This window comes from Babylonia areolata, chromosome 4 (genome assembly GCF_041734735.1).
Source record: "Babylonia areolata isolate BAREFJ2019XMU chromosome 4, ASM4173473v1, whole genome shotgun sequence".
Classification (NCBI taxonomy): Eukaryota; Metazoa; Mollusca; class Gastropoda; order Neogastropoda; family Buccinidae; genus Babylonia; species Babylonia areolata.
In genome coordinates this window covers 10,890,621-10,911,284 of record NC_134879.1, presented here as the reverse complement: position 1 = coordinate 10,911,284, position 20,664 = coordinate 10,890,621, and the positions used below count along the sequence as shown (strand labels likewise).

General features: G+C 38.2%; 1 protein-coding gene across 4 annotated transcripts in view; it reads right to left on the bottom strand.

Annotated features, from left to right (window-relative positions):
- LOC143280859 (chromatin-remodeling ATPase INO80-like) overlaps positions 1 to 20,461 on the bottom strand; it is a 39,819-nt gene extending 19,358 nt beyond the window's left edge. For all 4 annotated transcript variants that reach the window (XM_076585582.1, XM_076585584.1, XM_076585583.1 and 1 more), the window contains exons 1-22: positions 20,305 to 20,461; positions 17,431 to 17,584; positions 14,460 to 14,554; positions 13,180 to 13,247; positions 12,535 to 12,802; positions 11,460 to 11,515; positions 10,955 to 11,152; positions 9,684 to 9,887; positions 9,073 to 9,274; positions 8,541 to 8,608; positions 8,119 to 8,173; positions 7,129 to 7,223; positions 5,812 to 5,925; positions 5,343 to 5,438; positions 4,903 to 5,105; positions 4,327 to 4,411; positions 3,872 to 3,989; positions 3,454 to 3,539; positions 2,770 to 2,937; positions 2,022 to 2,220; positions 1,067 to 1,160; positions 126 to 429 (exon numbers count right to left, since the gene is read on the bottom strand). In XM_076585582.1, coding sequence (XP_076441697.1) covers positions 126 to 429; positions 1,067 to 1,160; positions 2,022 to 2,220; positions 2,770 to 2,937; positions 3,454 to 3,539; positions 3,872 to 3,989; positions 4,327 to 4,411; positions 4,903 to 5,105; positions 5,343 to 5,438; positions 5,812 to 5,925; positions 7,129 to 7,223; positions 8,119 to 8,173; positions 8,541 to 8,608; positions 9,073 to 9,274; positions 9,684 to 9,887; positions 10,955 to 11,152; positions 11,460 to 11,515; positions 12,535 to 12,802; positions 13,180 to 13,247; positions 14,460 to 14,554; positions 17,431 to 17,570 — 2,916 coding nt within the window. In that variant the 5' untranslated portion in view covers positions 17,571 to 17,584; positions 20,305 to 20,461. The remainder of the gene's footprint in view (positions 1 to 125; positions 430 to 1,066; positions 1,161 to 2,021; positions 2,221 to 2,769; positions 2,938 to 3,453; positions 3,540 to 3,871; positions 3,990 to 4,326; positions 4,412 to 4,902; positions 5,106 to 5,342; positions 5,439 to 5,811; positions 5,926 to 7,128; positions 7,224 to 8,118; positions 8,174 to 8,540; positions 8,609 to 9,072; positions 9,275 to 9,683; positions 9,888 to 10,954; positions 11,153 to 11,459; positions 11,516 to 12,534; positions 12,803 to 13,179; positions 13,248 to 14,459; positions 14,555 to 17,430; positions 17,585 to 20,304) is intronic.
- Positions 20,462 to 20,664: the final 203 nt, after the last annotated feature.

Below are 20,664 nucleotides of genomic sequence, written 5' to 3'. Positions count from 1 at the left end.
TCGGCAGGTCTTTGATGCTAACACCTTCACTGCAGTCAGTGGAAACCCAACTAAAAGAATTCGGACATCCACAAGCTTCAAACAAACACAGACACACCATTTCACAACAACACACCAGCACCCACCTTGGTAGGGGACGTTGGGGGCGTACCGGACTTCTTCATGCGGATGTGGCGTGCTCGGGTGTGGCGGTGAGCGGTGGTCTCCTGCATGTAGTGGAGGGTGTGCGGCAGGTAAGTGTAACTGCTGCCAGTCGGCTGGGTGAAGACCAGCCTGCCCAGGACGGGACTGGAGGCCAAGTTGGGCATGGAGGTGACTGCCAGGGGTGCCAGGTTGAGGCAGTCCCTGGCACTGAAAGGGTCCTGCTGCCACTGGTGGCGCTGGTGTATCCTGTAGGCTGCCTTGTAGGCCAAGAACACCCCCAGCCACCTGGACACCAGTCAACACAGCTGTCCAACCCCCCGTCTTACTTTCCACAAAGGCAACTTCCAGGCTTGATATAACATTTCTAAATATATCAGTCATGGTTTTATCATAAGATATGACATTTTCTTGGAAACTTCCATGATCTTTTCAAGTCAGAACAAATCTGCATTAGACTCACTGATATATATCTCACTAATCAGTAGCTTGTGTTAATTTTTAAGGCAAATAAAATGCCAGAAATCTGTAATAAAGTCTGCATCAATCAATCACTTGCTCTCTCTTCCATCCCTCTGTGTGTTTGAGAAAGACTATGAATGTGTGAGGAAGTTTGTACCTGAGTGTGTAAAACTATATGTCGTCTGTGTGCATACATATCTGTGCATGTGTCACAAAACAGAATTGTGTGAGTGCATGCAAGCACACAATGTTGTGTGTTCTGAGTGTATGTGTGCGTGCTGAAGCGTATCTGTCTGAGAGTAAGAAAAAGAACAAGCTTCTGAAAGCATAATCAATTTGTTTATCTGGATGCATAGGTAACTTCTGACCAGTTCATCTGAATGCATGTAATATGTTTATATATATATATAATACAAAAATACTCAAGTACACACATGCTGTTACGCCTATGTAGTTCACTGACCTGACCAGGAAACCACCAAACATGTAAGAATACAGCTGCTGTGGTGACATGTCCATGCCAAACAGGAAAGACTGACAGCTTGTCACTGGGCCATCTAGGGAAAAAAAAAAAGTCTCAATAAATTAAGTCCTCTCCATGGACAAGTTAACACTGGATCCATCCACAATGACCCCTTTCACACAAGTAAAAGGAAATTTTCTTCCTAAAATAACATTTAAGTAACATACTTACCGTGACCCACTAGTGCAGACTCCAGCAGGGGTCTGACATTCCTGTCCTGTGCAAACAACAATCCGCCTACATGGAGAAAATGAAAGTAGCTACGGCTGATAACCTCCCGAAGTAGGTTACCTCCCCTGTTTACCCCTGACTAGCGCCCTCTTTTTCCGGCAGCCATCTTGACTCCTGTTCCTGTGCTCTTCATACAGCTAAGTTTTTTTTCGTATTTTCTGTCTGTCTGTCGATTCTCTGGTGTTCTTGTTTCTTGTCAAATAATGTCTTCAACCAGGTCACATAATTATATGGCTCGATTGGGCGATCGGGCTAAAATCAAGACACGATCGCAATCGATTCATGGACACCATACTGTTCCGAGAAAAAATGAAAGACAGCGAAATAAGTAGACGAAATAGACATACATCACTCTTCATTAGAAACATACAAAACTAAAGGCCCTGTATTCTGCAGGGTTGTACGCTGCCTGGAGACTGAAATTCAGATACCAGTCTGAAATACTCTCACACATTGCTTGGGAGTGCAGAAAAGCTCAGACATTCTTAGATTCTGTGAAGATGTTTCTTTCATCCAGCTGAAAAAAAAACAACTTTTTTTGTGTTTCTTTTACATACAGCAACCTGTAGATGTGCAAGCTAAAAGCTTTGGGACACACAGAAGAAGTTTCAGAATCAAAAGTTGAACTTACTTGCACATTTTTGGATACATGGTTTGTCCTTACCTTGATGGAAGAGAGCCTGGTGAACATGGGCTGGTGAGTGGATGTACAGCTTGTTGTAGAGGATGTGGTTCTTGCTGGGGAACGCTTGCTCCACAATGCCGTCCCTGTACACCTGTTTGGGCAGGTTGTAGTCGTCTATCAGCATGCAGAAAGGCGTTCTGGCTTCTTTCCGCTCAAACAGTTCTGGGTGATTACACACCTGCACAAGAGAAAACACAAAACAGGCATCCAGCAGGCATATCATTAGCATTCTTCCCATGAAAATGCAAGAGATACCAACCACACCAATACAAAAATGATCTCGGCATACCTGTTTAGAAAATAAGCGCGTGTGCGCGTACACACACACACCCCCTAAACTTTACTGTCCCTGAGCCATGGACTTCTGAGTACAAATATGAAGATGAGCTTTATGTTCAAAGCCTCGTAATATTTCAGATCATAGCTGAGAGACTACACAGTCATTACAACAAACAAGAAACCATCAAAGTTGCCTCTGTCCATATCTGAGTAGTTGGCATCCCTGCAATGGAAAAAGGACAGCTAAACAAAATCCAGCTATTGATAACCAAGGACTTAGTAAATTACATTAGCATGCTGTAGCAAACCTGTCATACATTCAAGATCTTTATAAAAACAAATCAACCAACCAGTCTGACACACTGCAATTCACTTCTATTACACTTTTTCTTGTTCTTTTGTAGATGCAGACTGCAAGCTACAAAAAACATAAAGGGAAAAGAAATACCTTTCTGAACTGCATGACGAGATTCATAAGACTAGAGGTTGTAGACTGTGACTGGGAGCTGGAGGATGTGGTTGACTGAACCAAATCATCGATGGAGATTTTGTTTTTGATGGCTTGATACAACTGTTTCTGTCGCTTTGTCAACGGGCAGTTCACCATGATCTCAATCTGAACACCAAAAACAAAGCATGGCTCTGAAACTTCATGATACAAACACGTAAATGTCAATGAACAGTCACACATTAACAAACAAAAACAAACAAAAAAAATTCCAGAAAAGCTGGAAACACCAGAGTTGGGGAGAGAGAAAGAAAAGGGGCATGCTTTATTAACAATAAACATCTATGATAATATCTCTGATGAGTACATGATTTTACATCATTTCATGTCACATGTCTGTCAGTGTGGGAAGGACAAAGGTATAATCAGATTTAGGTTATTCTGGACATTTGTCTTCACAAGAATCAGCAACAAAAACAACAAAAAATAAAAAATATCTTAAAAATCCTGTAACTGACATCGCATTAGATTACTGAACAAAAAAACAAACTTCCATCAAATAAATTCATTTTGATTTCTGAAAAACAAACAAATACACAAAGAAAGAAATAAACAAATGAATAAACATATTTTTTTTAAACCATAAACCTATGAGACCTGACAAGAAAGGGATGTACTGTTTACCTTGTCAGACAGTTCATTCTCAACATCCTTCTTGACGCGACGCAGCATGAATGGCTTGAGGATCATGTGAAGACGTGACAGCTGATCTGAAAAAAAACAACAAAAAAACATAGCAGACAAATTCTGTAATTATTCAAATCCATAGCAAATACCCATTCATCACAAGATGGGAAGGTACTGAAAAATTCATACCACGTATCTAGCTAGTAACTTACAACGTTGACACCACCCCACACAAGACTGTGATCAGAGACCACTTGAAATCTAGAACAGATAGGGTGATCTTCAAACTATATCTGTCTTCTTCTCAAATCTATAACTGCAGTGATTCTGTGTTTGAAATTAAAAAAATCTATACTTAGAGGGTGAGCACACACTACTCTTCACAACAATGGCTGACAATGAACAACAAACATACCTGCATCGATACCGGACTGGCGTTCAGCATGATTTTCAATATCCTTGGAAAACCACTCGTTGAACTCATCATGGGAGTCAAACATGGTCGGCATGATAAAGTGAAGCAACGCCCACAACTAGCAAACACACAAAAGACACACACAATGTAGCATTTCATCATATGTGCAAAAAATACTATCATTTGGGAATTATTAAAAGTATGCACTAATTGTACAAATAGTAGAAGGAAATTTTATCTCTGTCATTCACAAAGTTATCTATAATAAGAGAAAATATGTAATTTTCAGCTTAAAAAAATAATAGACTCAATGTTTTAAATCAAATAAATGAAGAATGGTTCTGGGTATAACAGCAATAAGCTGGATGTTTAAAATATTTTCTATAAGTAAACTACCAACAAAAGCACACTTTTGAGAGAGAGAAAGGGACAGAAGGGTACAAGTCAATGCATACCTCAGCCATACTGTTCTGGATTGGAGTACCAGTCAAGAGTAGACGGTTCCGACAATTGAAGCCCAGCAAGATTTTCCATCGAGCACTGGAGAAAATATGAAAAAAAAAAAAAAAAAAATTTTTTTAATCAATTCTTCCTCAACATTATTTTTCTGTTTCATCATGTTCTCAAACACATATCCAACATATGAACGACAGAAATCTGATATTTGAAGCTTCATGATGTTTGAATTACAATACAAAAAACAGTATTACAATCTTCTGAAAGAGAAAAAAAAAAAGAAAAAAAGTATCAAATGCACCTCTTGCAAAATAAATTTCAAAAGACTACAGGCAATAAATTTCTTCTCCCCTTCCCCTGCCAATTGTGTTATCCTTGAATGAATAAGATTTGTTTAAAGAGTCAAGAGATTTTTATTCCAAAAATTCCCCATGGGGGCACATGGAGAAAAAAAATGGGCAAATTGCAAACAATACACAGCGACAACGCATGTGGCATGTTACACAGTACATGACATACCTGTCATTAAGTAAATGAAAAAGTGAAAGAAGAGAAAGGTGAGACCTGTGACTGACCTGGAGGTGCTCTTGATGGCCTGAGCCTCATCCAGCACCAGGTACTGCCACTTGATGCGCTGAAAGTACTTCACATCCTGAATCACCAGCTGGTAGGATGTGATCACCACGTGGAACGATGCACTCTTCGTGTGCAGCAACTTTGAGTCCCAAAACTTGCGCAACACTTTGCGGTCCTGAGTGTTGCCCCAGTAAGGTACAACCTGCAAGTTAGAGACATGTGAATGTGAAATTGTTTCGTCACTTAAATTATTTCACCTGGCACAGCCTATACACATAACTTCTTTTTTTTTTTATCACTGACAAGGTCTCCGTTTTTATAAATCTCACAAAACAATTCATCAAAACAAAAATAATGTAATATTTTTATTTTACTCTGTGGCAATGCATAGAAGCCTAACAACATAAAGAGAAGTTTTACACAAACTGTGTAACTTTACCTTGAATTCTGGAACAAATCTGGAGACTTCCTGCTGCCAGTTGTGGAGAGTAGAGGCAGGTGCTATGACCAAGAAGGGTCCCCAGATCCCTTGAGTCTGCAACAAATACATCACATGTAATCAAAAGAAGAAAATATATAACAAATGGTAAAAACGTTCTTTCTGAAGAGAGTGTGTTTATCAAATTCTGAATCAAAACTAACATTATCAATTTCACCATTTCAAATCATTGTTTTATCTGAGGAGATAATTCAGTCTTCTTTTTGTTTGTACGGTATATATAAAAGATTAATATAACATTTCATGCCCCCAGGGTGCACAAGAAATAAAATTATTGACTTGCTTTGCTAATTAATAATAATAATAAATCTGTAAACATGTAAAGCATGCTTAAGTACTCTCATGAAATAAACAAACATGAAACTGTGTAAACATTAAAAAAAAACTATTTAAAATTTAAAAAACCTACCTCAGACAGGTGTGCCAGAAAAGCGATACTCTGCACAGTTTTCCCCAGCCCCATCTCATCAGCCAGAATACCATTGATACCCTGGTTGTAGAGGTTAGCCAGCCAGTTCATTCCCTGAAATAAAAAAATGTTTCTTGTCATATTTTCCTAATCCTATACTTGTATGCTGTTTCTCATGTACAGCTTCAGCAGTACATGTACACTGGCGGGCCTAAAGGACTGCTCAACAAAATCTAGAAGTGCGTTTTTCTTCTGAATGAAATAATGACAACAAAAATAAGAAGAAAAAATTTTTGCAAGTTATCTGGGTGACAAAAATGAACTATTTTCTTATTTCTTAACATGTTCTCCCTAGTGTTGTTCCTGGCAAAGTTCTGCAGAAAATTCCTTTTTGATAGTAAAACTTAACCACTATGGGACAGAAAAAAGGAATTACAAAAAGGGTGGCCCTGCACTGAGGCAAAGTACTCTCCCCATTAATAAGCAACCCAAATTTTACAGAGAGAAATCTGCTGTGACAAAAAGTAATACATGTACAACACAGAACTCCAAAAGCAGAGACAAAATGTCAGTCCAAAAGGAGAGCTCAACAAAGTCAACAAATACTTTTTCCTTCAGAAAAAAAAACCGAAGAAAAATCAGACTGGTGGTTGGATGACTGAAATTTTTAAGAACTTTGTTTTCAGCCTGTTTGATGTATGACACCAAATGGGGAGTTAGCAGAAATCAGAACATGTAACAGTCCAAGTTTCATACAGGTTTATATGCACAATATTTAAGAATTTTATTAAATCTATAAATCTATATAAAGCTATAAATTTCTCAGATGTTATGAACGAGCATGAAATGCATGACAATTTCGGTGCTGAAGTTTCTGGCATGAAGAGTAATCTGATAAATCATTATTTTACTTATTTAGGTGGAACACTTCACAGCTGTATTTCAAAATCAACAAAAAAGATACTTTTTTTTTGTTTTGGTTATTACTATTACAGAGGCCAAAATTAAACTAAATACTTTCCTAAACCTAGGTAATCTTGACAACCCCCCTCATCCCCATCCCACACCCCCATGACCGAGTTTTATGTGAGCAAATCAACTGTGTTGTCTTGACACATTTACACAAACTGAATCGTGTGAGAGCAGCAATTCTAAAATATTTGGTGCTGGGGAGTGTTTTCCACACAAAAACTTGGCAGTGAAAGAGTTAAATGATTAGAAAAGCCATGTAATTTTTTCTTACAATTAAAACCTTGTAAACTGTATGAACCCTGCAGACCAGCAGAAAATGAGCAGGCAACAAGAGGTCTCCCTCACCTTCAGCTGATAGCCTTTCAGCTTGCCCACAAAGATGTTGGGCTGAGGTTGCTCCACATCTGCAACTGTGGATGGGTTGGCCAGGCTGCTTTCCACTGCACACAGTAATTAACACTATTACATTTTTAAAGAATAATAACAAGAGGGTAACTAAAATGCCTGAAAAACAAAAACTGCTAAACTTTCATACAATTATGTCCATACCAGCGAGACTAAAATTTCATGTTGGCTTTTTTTTTTTTTTTTTTTAAATCTTAGCCAAACCTTACTTTAAAAGAGTGGAGTGATGGCCTAGAGGTAACGCATCCGCCTAGGAAGCAAGAGAATCTGAGTGCGCTGGTTCGAATCATGGCTCGGCCGCCGATATTTTCTCCCCCTCCACAAGACCTTGAGTGGTGGTCTGGACGCTAGTCATTCGGATGAGACGATAAACCGAAGTCCTGTGAGCAGCATGCACTTAGCTCACGTAAAAGAACCCACGGCAACAAAAGAGTTGTTCCTGGCAAAATTCTGTAAAAAAATCCACTTCGATAGGGAAAACAAATGAAACTGCATACAGGGAAAAAAAAAAAAAAATGGGTGGCGCTGTAGTGTAGCGACACGCTCTCCCTGGGGAGAGCAGCCAAATCTCACACAAAGAAATCTGTTGTGATAAAAAGAAATACAAATATATACGAATATCAAAATAGAAATCACAAAACTCTCCTTTAAAATACTTGCTGAACAGTAGTGCATCAAGAAAATACTCTGAATATGGATCAGTAATTATGTAAATGACATACATTCTGATGGAATGTCTCAATTCATTGTAATAAAATGTCTTCAACATAAAAAAAAGCTAAAAAAAAATTAAGTGTATAATGAGAGAGAAAAAACAATGATAGGAGAAGAAAAAAAAACTTTGCCCACAGAAAGAGAAAGAAAACAGAGAGTTTACTGAAAACAATTACACCAGCAAAGATCTACAAACAACTTCAAAATGTAACTCACATGATTCTAGTTTTATATTGCCAGCACCGGGTCCTGATGATCCAAACAACTGTCTCTGCAACAACAGATACAAACAAACCACTGATACCAAACAGTCACAGTAACCAAGATCAAATCAAATCAAATCATGGTGATCAGAGCCTCACCGACCATGAGGGCCATGTCCACAAGGTAAACTGATAGTGATGATGCATGAATCTATTCAGATATTTTCTCTACAATCAAGTATTTTGTTTTATTTGAAAAAAAAAACACACACGCACACACAACACACACAATATATATATGGCCCCCAACCCCTTTCTCCAACAAATCCAAAGGTGACACCTTACCTTCTCTTTGATATCATCAATGAGGGGAGTTCCTTTGAATACTCCCTGATTCAATTGTAATCTTAACACCTTCTAAGATATTGCTCTTACATTTTTCTCATGCGCCTTCAAAGCGCCCTCAGCGTTCTTCAGAGCCAGTTTCTTCATGTCGTCTGGGTCTGAAACAAAGGAAAGTGAGCATCTGTAAAAACAAATCTACAGACCATCTTCTGTCATCTGCAACTGTGAATGAAACAACAGTACAATGCAACATAAGCAAACCTCACTCCATCTCACACACTTCATCCCACCAGTCCATTTCAAGGAAATACCTCAAGAGTCCATCTAGTCTACCATATCCAACTTTCCCTCTTGGTCAAATGAAATGCACATTTGATGGATGGAACAAATATAAATAATGTCTCATGAACATTCTTTGATGTTTAAAAAAATAATAAATAAAGATTTGAGGGGGAGAGGGTGGACAGAGATGGAGGTAGGGGGGAAAAGAAAGTTCAGGGGTAAGTTCATACCCACAGACATTTAACTCCCATTCATAATGGAAATCCTTCAAAAATGTGGACTTAAAACAAACCACCAACAACAAAATAAACAAACACAAACAAACACACTGTTCACTGACTGTAATCATCAACAGTGTCGTCAACCAGCATTCCACCGTCAACCTGCCGCTGCCCCTGTCCCACTTTTCTGCTGTCATCAAGTTGGTTCAAGATGGCGTCTCGCCGGGCGTTGGTTTCTCCTGTCATTTTGCGAGCCATGAAATGGGCATACAGCTCCGTCTGGGTGATCAGGAAGTTGAGCTTGCGCTGCTGTCGCCGAGCCTGTAGACACATTTTCCTTCAGACACATTTTCCTCACAGTTTTGTATTTTCCATTTTTAGTCCTACTAACAATAAATCTATTATCAATATCTTGAGTGATCAAAATTGGATAAGGAAATTTTACAAAGAACAAAAGAAAGAAAAAAGGATGCTTCTGAAACAGATACATACTGTGTTGCTTTATCCCTTTGGTCAACTGTCAGCAAAGCAGCAGACCTTTCTAAAGCCAGCGTAATATTAAACTGGCAAGCTTAAAATGCATATCATTAAATCGTAATAAACAATGGACACTGATACTAAAAAGAACTAATATCAAACAAAACTGCATTAAAGAGTTTTTAAACTGACAGAAAGGATGGGAAAACAACACACTTTTCAAGAAGCACATTCACTATTTTCCTGTGAATACCTCCATGAGTTCCAAATCATGCTTGCGCTGTTCCTGAGCTTCTTTTTCTGCCCGCTTCCGGTGCTCCTTCTCAACCTTCTCAAACCGCTTCCAGTAGATGAGCATTTCCCTTGTCAGACGCCGAGCCCTGGATGGGGTCTCCTTCATGGTTTTCTGGGACTGTAATGCACCTCTGCGACGATCTCGGACACACTGCTGTGACACCTGTTTGAAAAAAAATTTTTGTTTTTAAACAGAAATAAGGACTCGATTCCACATCAAAAAAAAACAAACTGGATACAGCATATGTACAGTCAAAACGAACAGATTCACTGTATCAGTACAATCTTGAACATCTAATTTATTAGGTACCAGCTGGATACACACATTTGTCAGCAACATATTCTTCATGACGTAAGTAATTCAGGTATTTTCAGTTTGTACAACCATCATCTCTTCCTGAAAAAGCCACAATTAACTCCCCTGTATTACAAGAACTGCACCAATAGGAGGAGTCTATATTATACTCAATGTTTGGTGATACATATACTTACCATGTCAAACTGATGCAAACTAGGCCTATCGGTTTGCTCTGCTTGGCCAAATTTCGCGCGACTAACAGTGAAAAGACGAGCTGTCTTGCCCGGTCTGCTCTTAGCCAATCAAACGCCTCTAAAAGCTATAAGTGCTGAATCATTCCTTTGGCCAAGGCTCTCCACGCCATCTTGTCAGGTTTACTCTCTGTCTCGTCTTACACCAATGCAGAACTACACAAACTGAAATGTTGGGAAGATGAAGCGATGAAATAAAATTAAATGCCAAAAGTCTGACAGAGACAGAAAGGGACTTAGATAAAGTTGAAGAGGGAAGAACAAACCTCACAAAATGTGATGCTGACATAATGAATCTGACCCTACCAGATGGGCAGTAAAAACACAGATGGAGCTGACCCAATGTAGTAAAGGGTAGAGGAGGAATGAATAAAACACTGAAAAGTTTCATTACAGCCATAAGCAAAAATGAAACACGACCATGAGCATGTGTTGATGAAATCCCTGAATATTTGTTACTGATACAAGTGATCTTTTCTTTAAATCCAAGTCCACCATAACAAATGCTATTTACTCACACTCAACAATTGGTTTCACAAGACCTGAACATCTGAAAGGTAAACTGGCAAAATCCTTTTTCAACCACAGATGACTTGCGTGAGAGATAAATCGAATACACACACGAGTACAAAGAATATTTCTTCAAATGGTGACATATATAGGCAGAGAAAATAACTTTACCTTTTTCAGCAAAGTCAGCATTTCTTTTCTTGCAGAAGCCTTCTGTTTCTGTGCCTTTGGTATTTCTTTCTTGGCAATTGAAACCCAGATTTTGCGTCGTTTAGCATCAGCCTGCTCTGGTGTAAGCTTTTTGGGTTTGCGTTCTTTGCGAGCCTGTTGCTGTTGCAGTAGAGCCAGGAGAGTTGGGTCAATCTCATCCTGAAATACAAGGAGAGCTAATTTGAAATAATTCATCAACAGAAACCAGAAGCATATAAAAGCCAAATCTTTCAAGAACACAAATCTGTTCAACATTGTTTTCTGCTATTCGGATTATATGCAAGTCTTGCATTAATCAATGTCTGCTGATTCTATCAACTGAAAGTATCGGATTTAATGCTTTGCAAATCTCTCTTCTTGTCACATTTCAAAGTACAACTGTCCAAATGACTTCTGTTCTTTCATCAAATGAAACCAACAACAAACATGTCTATTGAAAGCCCAACATAGTGTCAAGCACACTCACCTCATCATCATCTTCATCATAGATTGCTTTGTCCTTCTTCAGTTTCTTCAGTTTTGCTGAAAATAAAATGAATTCATTCAAAAGTTATCATCACAGAGGATAAGAGGTAAGACAGACTGGAAATGTGGATGAGAAGTTCATTATAAATGCCCACTCACAGGATCATGTTCCAACTCACAAGATCATGTCCTCTTTCTGATGGATTGTGCAATGTTTTTCCAGACAAAACGGCTATTTGTCTAAAATGTAATGGGTGAAAAGATACAATAATACTAATGCTAATAATAATAATGATAGTATTTATATAGCACTGAATCTTGTGCAAAGACAAATCTAAGCGCTTTCACACCAGTCATTCATGTGCATGACTAACTCTAAAACCAAAAAAACTGAAGACAAGGAAGAGGCAGGGGATGGAGGCTATCTTGAGAAGAGGTGGGTTTTAAGGCCAGACTTGAAAAAGCAGAGTGCGGAGACCTGACAAAGCCAAAGAGGAAGTTCATTCCAAATGCAAGGTCCAGAGACAGAGAAAGAACGGCATCCAGCAGTGGAGTGTCTGAATCTGGGTATGCGTAAACAGAATGGATCCGAAGCCGATTGTAGAGAGCGAGATGGAGTGTAGAGGTGAAGGCAGCCACAAAGATTTGTGAATACATTTATAAAACACAGAGTGCTGATCTTATACTTTATTCTGTGTGAGACAGGGAGCCAATGGAGATGTTGCAAAAGAGGAGTCAGGCAGCAGAGTTTTGTATGCGCTGAAAGGACTGAATGGATGAAGCAGGCAAACCAGACAATAGAGTTACAATAGTCAAGGTGAGAGAGAATAAGAGAAATGACAAGTCTAGATGTTGCGTCGGCGCACAGATGTTTCCGAATATCAAGTGAAAATATGATAAGCTTCACACACAAAATTTTTACACATGCCCAAATGATTTCTGATGAATGCATTTTTTTTTTAGCCTTCACAAAGTATGTCCATTTCCTCCTCAACTCTAAAAAAAACAAAACAAAAAACAGGCCTGTCTCTTTAAGATTTCAGGCAAAATTTCTTGTCAACAAACTACCCACAAACCTTTGACTTTCTTTTCAATTTTCTTCTGATCCTTGGATATTTTCTTCTTGGGGCCCACAATAGTTTTGTAGTGCTCTGGGAACTTGTCATAGTTGGACAGGAGGCCTGAGCTGTAGTACATGTACTTGCGCAGCTGGGGATTGTGGTAGTAGCGAGCCTGATGCCGTTTCTGATGCTTATGCATTTTCAGCATGGCCTGCACATCTTCTTGGTTGACAGGGCGTTCATCGTTCTCATCTTCGGAAGAGCTGTCACTGAGCAGTATGGTCTGAGGAACGAATAGAAAGTGCACACTGTCAATAATACTGATGAACAGAAAGTCCACACTTTCAATAATACTGAGGAATAGAAAGTCAACCCTTTCTATTACATTAAAAATCCACAACAAATGCCTACAAAATCCAGTTTCTGCCAGTGCCATTGATAACCACAATTTCTACAGTGTAACACATGGAAATTCACATGACAATTTACTTACAATAATACACAGGTAAATCAACACTTTTTGTTTCCCAGTTTCACCAACCTATGGTCATATAAAACCTATATTAAACCTGTGGCATGTGAAATAACAAAGAGGAATTCTTATAGAGCAATAACAAATTGTTTCAAACTGACACAATCAAAACAAAAACAATTTCTCACCCGCAGCCATCGCCTATTTTTCCTGATCTTGTTGAAATTGTACAAGCGAGTCTTGTCAGCTTTCAGCTCTGAAGATGAAAAACAGAAAAACAAGTAGTGTTGAATTCTTCTTTTCTGTTACATCACATGTTACATTTACTGAGATAAAAGGACAGGATTAACCACAACCACAGCCTATAGGGTGCTACTTTTTTACTCAAATCTGACCCGTGTCAAACCAGCTGTATGCGTCCTATTTGTGTCTGAAAACTAAATTCTGACAATCACTTGGGGCCACCTGACAAAACAAACTCAATATTTGACAACATCGTTGATCACAATAAACACCCCTGATCACACTGAACAGCAACATTGCAGTCTTACACTGTTCATCATCGAATCAAATTGAAACCAAATCACATATTACACCAAATTTCAACTGACCAGTCTGCAGCGTCTGAGTTGGGGATTTGAATCTATGGTGTAAAAGTAGACCAATCAGAAGTGATTGTTTTTCAAAAGGAGAACACAAAACAAAACAGTGGGCAGGACTGAAAGCAGGGCTTCCAGACTGGATTCTGACTGAACAGGTTCATGAACTGGGCCTTTACAACAGTGTATACTCGACTGAAGGCTGTAAAATTGTTATAAAAAAAAAAGTATTAAAAAAAGGGGGAAAAAAAAAGCATCAGATAACAGAGCAGAAAAATGGGAGTATCAGTAGAGTCAACAAGCAGACAAAAACAAGTTGGATTTCAATCTAGTTTTCCAATAATGGTGTCATTAATGCGCTGTTACCAGAACCACAATGGGGGACTCACTTTGTGACAGATGCAGATTATCAGATTGTGTGCCTTAACAAGTTAAAGGTGTTCGAAACATTTTTTTCTTAATTCAGGGGGTGTGCCTTATGCACTGTTGCACCTTGTAGGGCGAAAATTATGGTAAAAGACTCCACAACTGCTGTCACAAATATTGAAATATCCACACACAAAATAATTTCAAAACCATAACAAACTGACAATACAACACAAATCACCTTTTTACAAAGAAACTTATAAAAAGACAAAAAGAAAAATTACAGCTATGTATATCATTTCGTATCAATTTGCAAGGCAGGAGCGAGGGTCTTTAATATCAGTAGTTGCCATGACACCAAACAGACAAATGAATAAAATAACTATGACTTCTGTCTCACATTTTGAAACATTTTCTTATAAATGCAACAAACCTGACTGTCCACATTATCATCTGATTTTATTTTGCTAATAAACTGAACTGGATGGATTCTCAAATAATACCTGTTTTGGAAATTGTTATTCCGTTCAGAATTTTGTTGCCTTCAGCATCCTTGTAGCCAGGCTTCAAGAGATCAGCTTCATCAGAACTATCATCACTGAAACAAACAACAGAAGCACAATGAGAATGATTATAAATGCATTTCAATCCGAAGAATAATTTTGGACTGTAAAAAAAATAATAAATCCATGAAATAAAGTCAGTTAATGATAAGAAAAGAAAAGAAAAGAAAACACGCACACATACACACACAAACAAGAATACCACAGAGGGAGAGGAGGGATAGCTCATAGAAAGACATATTTCATCTTTCCTTCCACTTATTCTTCTACATGTTGTTCCAACCAAATCTCAACAACTGAAACAGTACAATTTTTTACAATTTCAGTATCATTTCGATCATCTTAAAATTATTCCCCCAAATCAAAAAGCGATCATGACAACAACAAAATGCTCCATTCTCTTCTCTGTGTGTGTGTGTGTGTGTGTGTGTGTGAGCGAGTGTGTGCGCGCGTCATGTTTTGCCTACTTAAGATCCTAGGGTCGAAAATCATTTTGTGCTGTAAAAGTTCATGTTCCACAATGTGAGCACAGGACTTTTTATTCCCCCTGAAGTTCTGTCACTCCTCTCCTGCAGTTAGCTTTAGTGGCTTAATTTTTTTTAGTTACAAGATCAATCAGAAAATGATGATTTTAACATTATTTTCCACACTATCTGTGTAAGACTTGTGTATAAAAATGTGGGTTTCAATAGGTTTGTTACTTTGTACAGATCACCAAGTACATCACCACATGTTAAAACAATAAAAGCGCGTACACACACACCAATACCCCCTAGTGTTTTAGAATTTCCAAACAGGAGTAAGCCCACTCCTAAGACTGTAAGAGTAACACTGTCAAATGAGTGTCAAATGAGAACAAATAATGGGGCACCCTGATAAGGCCTAATCTGACATGGCATTATAACAAGGCTGAGCAAACTCTATCAATAAATAATTAGTCTGGATTAACTAATTAAAAAATGAAAATTTGACTTTTATGAGTCCACAAGTTCATTTCAAACAATATCATCATTAGGTACTGGCAGCCTTTTTCTTCTTTCACAAAAGGGTCTGTTGAAATAACTTTACACAATTACAGCAAGATTAGATTAAAAATGCAGTTTGTGAAAACAGATGCCCCATAACAAAAATCATGGTTCTATCTATATTACAACCAAAGTAACAGCCAATTGAAGTTCACTGAAACTGAGCCTTATTGCACCTAATTTAGTTGTTTTGTTTTTTAATCAAATGGCACAGCTCCTTACCTGATGAAAGTTGAATGCAATTTGTTGAGGGAGAGGGGTGGTAGGGAAGGAGGTGCAATACGAATAATGATGCATAAGATCAAACAATAAATTCTTGATTTGTTTTTATCTGGACACACATACATCACTGTTCTCTCTTGACTTTCTGACAGATATGCAAACTTCATTGACTTATGATTTAAAAGTTGCATCCAGCAAACATATTGTCTTGTGAGTTGTGTATTTTCTTGTTATCAATTTGTTGGCGTGATGATGTTCTGGAAAAATCAAATTTGCAAATAAAATTTTGCAAATAAAATTAAAACCACTCCTCCAAAGTGTGCCTGCTCATTAATGTTTTATTTCAACACACCAGCAACTTAGCATACTAATTAGTTGCATTGTGAAGAGAAACAATCATCACTGGAAGTCAGACAATTGGTACTGCTTTTGCATTTCATGGAGTATCCCCAGTGATTGAACACTTTTCAAACAGTCATTTGTGAAAAATGCACCTCTTAAAATCTATGATTAACAGCATAATGGACAAAATCAATCTCAAAGGTTTTCCTTGCCGATAACTCTTGTAAAAGGCTCTGGGTCAAGACTGAAGTTAGGCGCACACGTATCTTCGCTCAGCCAATGCTGCATTTTTGCATCTGAATGATGCATGGCTGCTCTTTTAACTTGGAGCATGTCTACACCCATGATGTAACATGGCAGTTTTGCATACCACTCCAAAGTAAACTAACAGTGCTTTCGTTTCATACCCAGAATAACTTTGTTTTTTATACCACTTTTGAGAAATTCATGTGATAAATCAAATGAATATAATTTTTAAGCTACATTTTTTCTAGCTGAGCCGATAACCACTGAAAAGCGCAGGTTTAGACACACACAAAAGTGCTAAAAATAGGCTTATAGGTAAAAATTTAAAGGGTACAGGTAAGCCAATGAAAGAAAGATGCAATACCAGCTGACACGATCTGTATCAAGGCTGTCGGCCACAGCATGCAAGAAGCCCTCAGATTACCATTGATTTTTACTCAATTATTCAATAAAGACTTAACAGAAGAAAAACAAAGACATCATAGGAAAGAGGAAAAACTCAACTTTATTTTCATATAAAACATATTCCTATTTCTAATACATCACTCAAGTTGTAGGCTTGAGGAAAATAGGCAAAATCATCATTTTCCAGTCTTAGTTTCAGTGTAGCAAGTGAGCCTGTCAGTACTTGCAATGTGTTAACAATCAAACAAAAAACAAAGTATAATGAGTAAAACCTAAGGCACTTAATTACCATATCATTTTACACATAATGGCAGTGATATTGTGTATGCTCTAACAAGTACACTCAGATGGTACCAGTGGAAGCATACACAAGGTTATCTCATTCAGTCCTGTAAACTACAGTACTAAAAAAAGAGAGTTACATTTCAATACACAATTTTCATTATTTCTGAAATTATCCTGAATGTGATGACAACAGTTGGTCATAACAAAATATCTTTATATACCTATGGGGGGCAGGGATGGTGGGGGGGGTCGGGGGGGGGCAGCGAGATTTTTATAAAAACACAGAAACCCAGCAAACAAATTCACTTTTTATTCCACAGGTTTTGAAAATGTAACAAGAAATAAACACCATGACCATAAGAAATAAACTCCAAACTTTCGCATACCTGCTGAGCACTGGTGTTGTCAGGACTTTCTCAGCATAGCTGAGGAAAGGCTCCAACCGAAGGGCGGACTCCAACTGCTGGACATGAACGGGCCTGGCAAGCTGTCCATAATTGTGTTCCAAGATGGAGTCAAATGACATTGCTCCTCTGCCCTCTGTAACCAATGTATAAATGCTGCTCCAGGAAAAAAAAAAAAAGACTATAACAACATATAGGAACTAACAAAATAAAGCAAAAATGCTACCTTTTCCTTGTGAATAATTCGTAAGTTCTGCAAAACACCCAATGCAAAAAAGAGGTGCATCTTCGACTTTTCCTTTTTCGGATTCTGTTGGGAAAATGACAGCTCTGCAATGATTTTTCATCTCAAATGTTAACACATCAGCAGGCCACAAACACAGCTCTAAGTTAGAACAGGTACTTTTTTTTTCTTTTTCTTTCCTTTTTTTTTTTTTTTTTTTTTATAAATGACAACAAAATCTCTCAGTTTAGTGAGTATCACTGTCAGCAAAAAATTTGGTCTCAGCCTACTTCAAATTTGAAATTCGCTCTGTCAGTCAAAGGGACAGAGGTGGACCAATCCAATTCATATATATTATATATAGTTAGCAGCCAATCTGCAGTCTGAAGCAAGTACACTGACACAGGGCAACTGGTGTCTGTCTGTCTGTCTGATATATGATAAGAAGAAACAGAGAGAATATGGGAAACTAATATATAACAAATTGCAGTATTCATCTTTTGAAATGGAGAAATCTGCACATGATCTTTGGGTGAAACAAACACAATAAAGATGAGAGAGAGAGAGAGACAGACAGACAGATCAAGCCAGAGAGAGAGAACAACATAAAATCTTGTAGTATTCAGCTTTTCATTTGAAGTAATCCAGTAATGATTTACAATGGGACAGCCAATAAATTTCTTTTTTTCTATTTAAAAAATCAGTTTGCCAGTTCCTCTGAATCAAGTCTCAGTTACAGGCATAGTAGAATTAACAGATTTCTTAGATTATGGTGCTTTCATTTTTCTCAAATCTGTATAGAGAGAGAACAGTGGGCTTGGGAGGGGGAGGGGGCAACAATTATGGCCCTTGATTGAACTGGTATTAAGCGTTGTGTGTGTGTGTGGGGGTGGGGGGGGTCACAGGAAACAGCGGTACTTGGATACTGCTGCTCAGTGTAAACTATATCAACAGACCAGATTCATTGTTTTGCTTGTCTTAATGTAAGAAATAGGTCCCCTCAACTCATGACAGCCTGTCACTAAAGCCAAAGCTGGAGTGATCAGGCAAAAAAACTTGAAAAGCGAGCCAGCATTTTAATTTGTATCTATGGGATTTTTTGCTGGTGCTTTACAGGCCTTTAAAGAAAATCAATTATCCATACATGACTGGTTCATCCAAATGTTTCATATGAAACTAAAAGCCTTTTGTTTTCTCTTTTCATTAACCGTTTTATCTGATTATAAATCGTTAGATTACTCAAAAGAAAAAGCATACCACAACAGCACAAGGCACTTCTGTGGGTTTTTTTCCTTTTTGGGGTTTTATGCTTGCGTGCATGCGTCTGTCTGTCTGTCCGTTACTCATCTGAATTTTACACATTTGTTGACAGTTCCCGCTTTCAACTTACTTAATCATTATCATTCCTTTTCTGTGTGTTTTTTTGTGCTGAGACTGCGAACAGATAACTCCATTTGAAATGGTGAATTGCATTTTGTCAGCAAACAAATGCATGTTTTCCATGGCGCCCCCCCCCCCCTCCCCTCCCCCCACACACGGTCTCGAACAGGCAAAACTGAAATTCCAGACATCAGCGGCCATCTGTGTGTGTATGTGTGTGAGAGAGAGAGAGAGAGCTCAGAGAGAGAGAGATTCATGCGCACCAGGAACTTTGTATGAAACATCTGTGTTATCTGTAGAAACATGCATTCACTCACACGTATGTAATACTGACCACCACCAGTCGTATAATCAGCTATGCTTATTAATTTCTGTTGTGTTGCACTTTAACTTCAAAATTCTGTATTAAAATATCTATATATTTAATGTCTAATGTACAAAGCATGTTTGACATTAGACCGCTGAAACAAAAACGTCAAATTTTCATATTCTTATTCATCTTGCTTTGACATGTTTAGTTCTATAACACACAGGACTTACCTAAGTTAAAAATGTATTTGCATGTGAGCACTTTTCTCGGCCATACATGTTAAACTTAAAGCCAATTCAAAGCCAAACATTGTATAGTTATTTAGTAACAAACTTTTCCCTCCAACACTGCTATCATCCCACCTATCACCTCTTCCCCAACCCTTGATTCCATGCCATAAAGATTAATGAACCAATTTTTGTTGCTCCCCTCTCCCAGTCTTGGCCATTGAACAAGAGGCCGTACTAAACGCCCCATTTGCTAGGTTTTCACGAAATACAATTTTGTGAAATATCGCTCTTGGGATCATTCCCTTTTCGTGCTCCCGCAAGTGCGACGCAACGATCTGACACCAGTCGCAGAAACATGAAACAAGAATTTCCTGAAACAGCATATCGAGAAACCGGAGACCCTGGACCACGTGCTCCGGTCCAGGACAACCAATGACAAATGTTTACATTACTAAAATAGCGCCTTTAATAAAAACTTATCCGGCAATATCATTTCCAGTGCAACTCATTTCTTTATCGACGAAAAATACAAGTAAAGCTTCGGGATTGAATCTTCAGTTTTCATCACTTCCTCAACAGACAGCGGTTAGGACACCTTAAAAGAACTTAGAAACCAAGCTTCTGTCATCAAATTACCATCTGTCACATCATTCGACGTTTCATATGATCATTTGGACAATAATTCTTAATCACAATCACACAACACGACAAACCTTAAGAAAATATCCAAGAAAAAGGGACCAAGTATGACCCTGAGCAAAGTCCTCTGCATAACCGCGGCCAATATGGCGAATCAAAAACTGCAACGAGCAATGGTTGGCAGCCGCAAGTAAAACGGACCTCATGATTCTCTTCTCGCGTCGCATGGGGTCTCCCGCCATTATTCGTGGGAGTCCCAAATCCAAAAAGATATCATGGAAAATACTTTGTTAACGCTTTTATAAGGTCACAACATTACGAAATCACTAGAATTTTATACACCATATCTGAAAGTATGGTAAGATGTCATAGTATAGTATACTTTAGATTCAGTTGACTTTTCACCACAAATATGGTTTAGAGATTTATTTTTA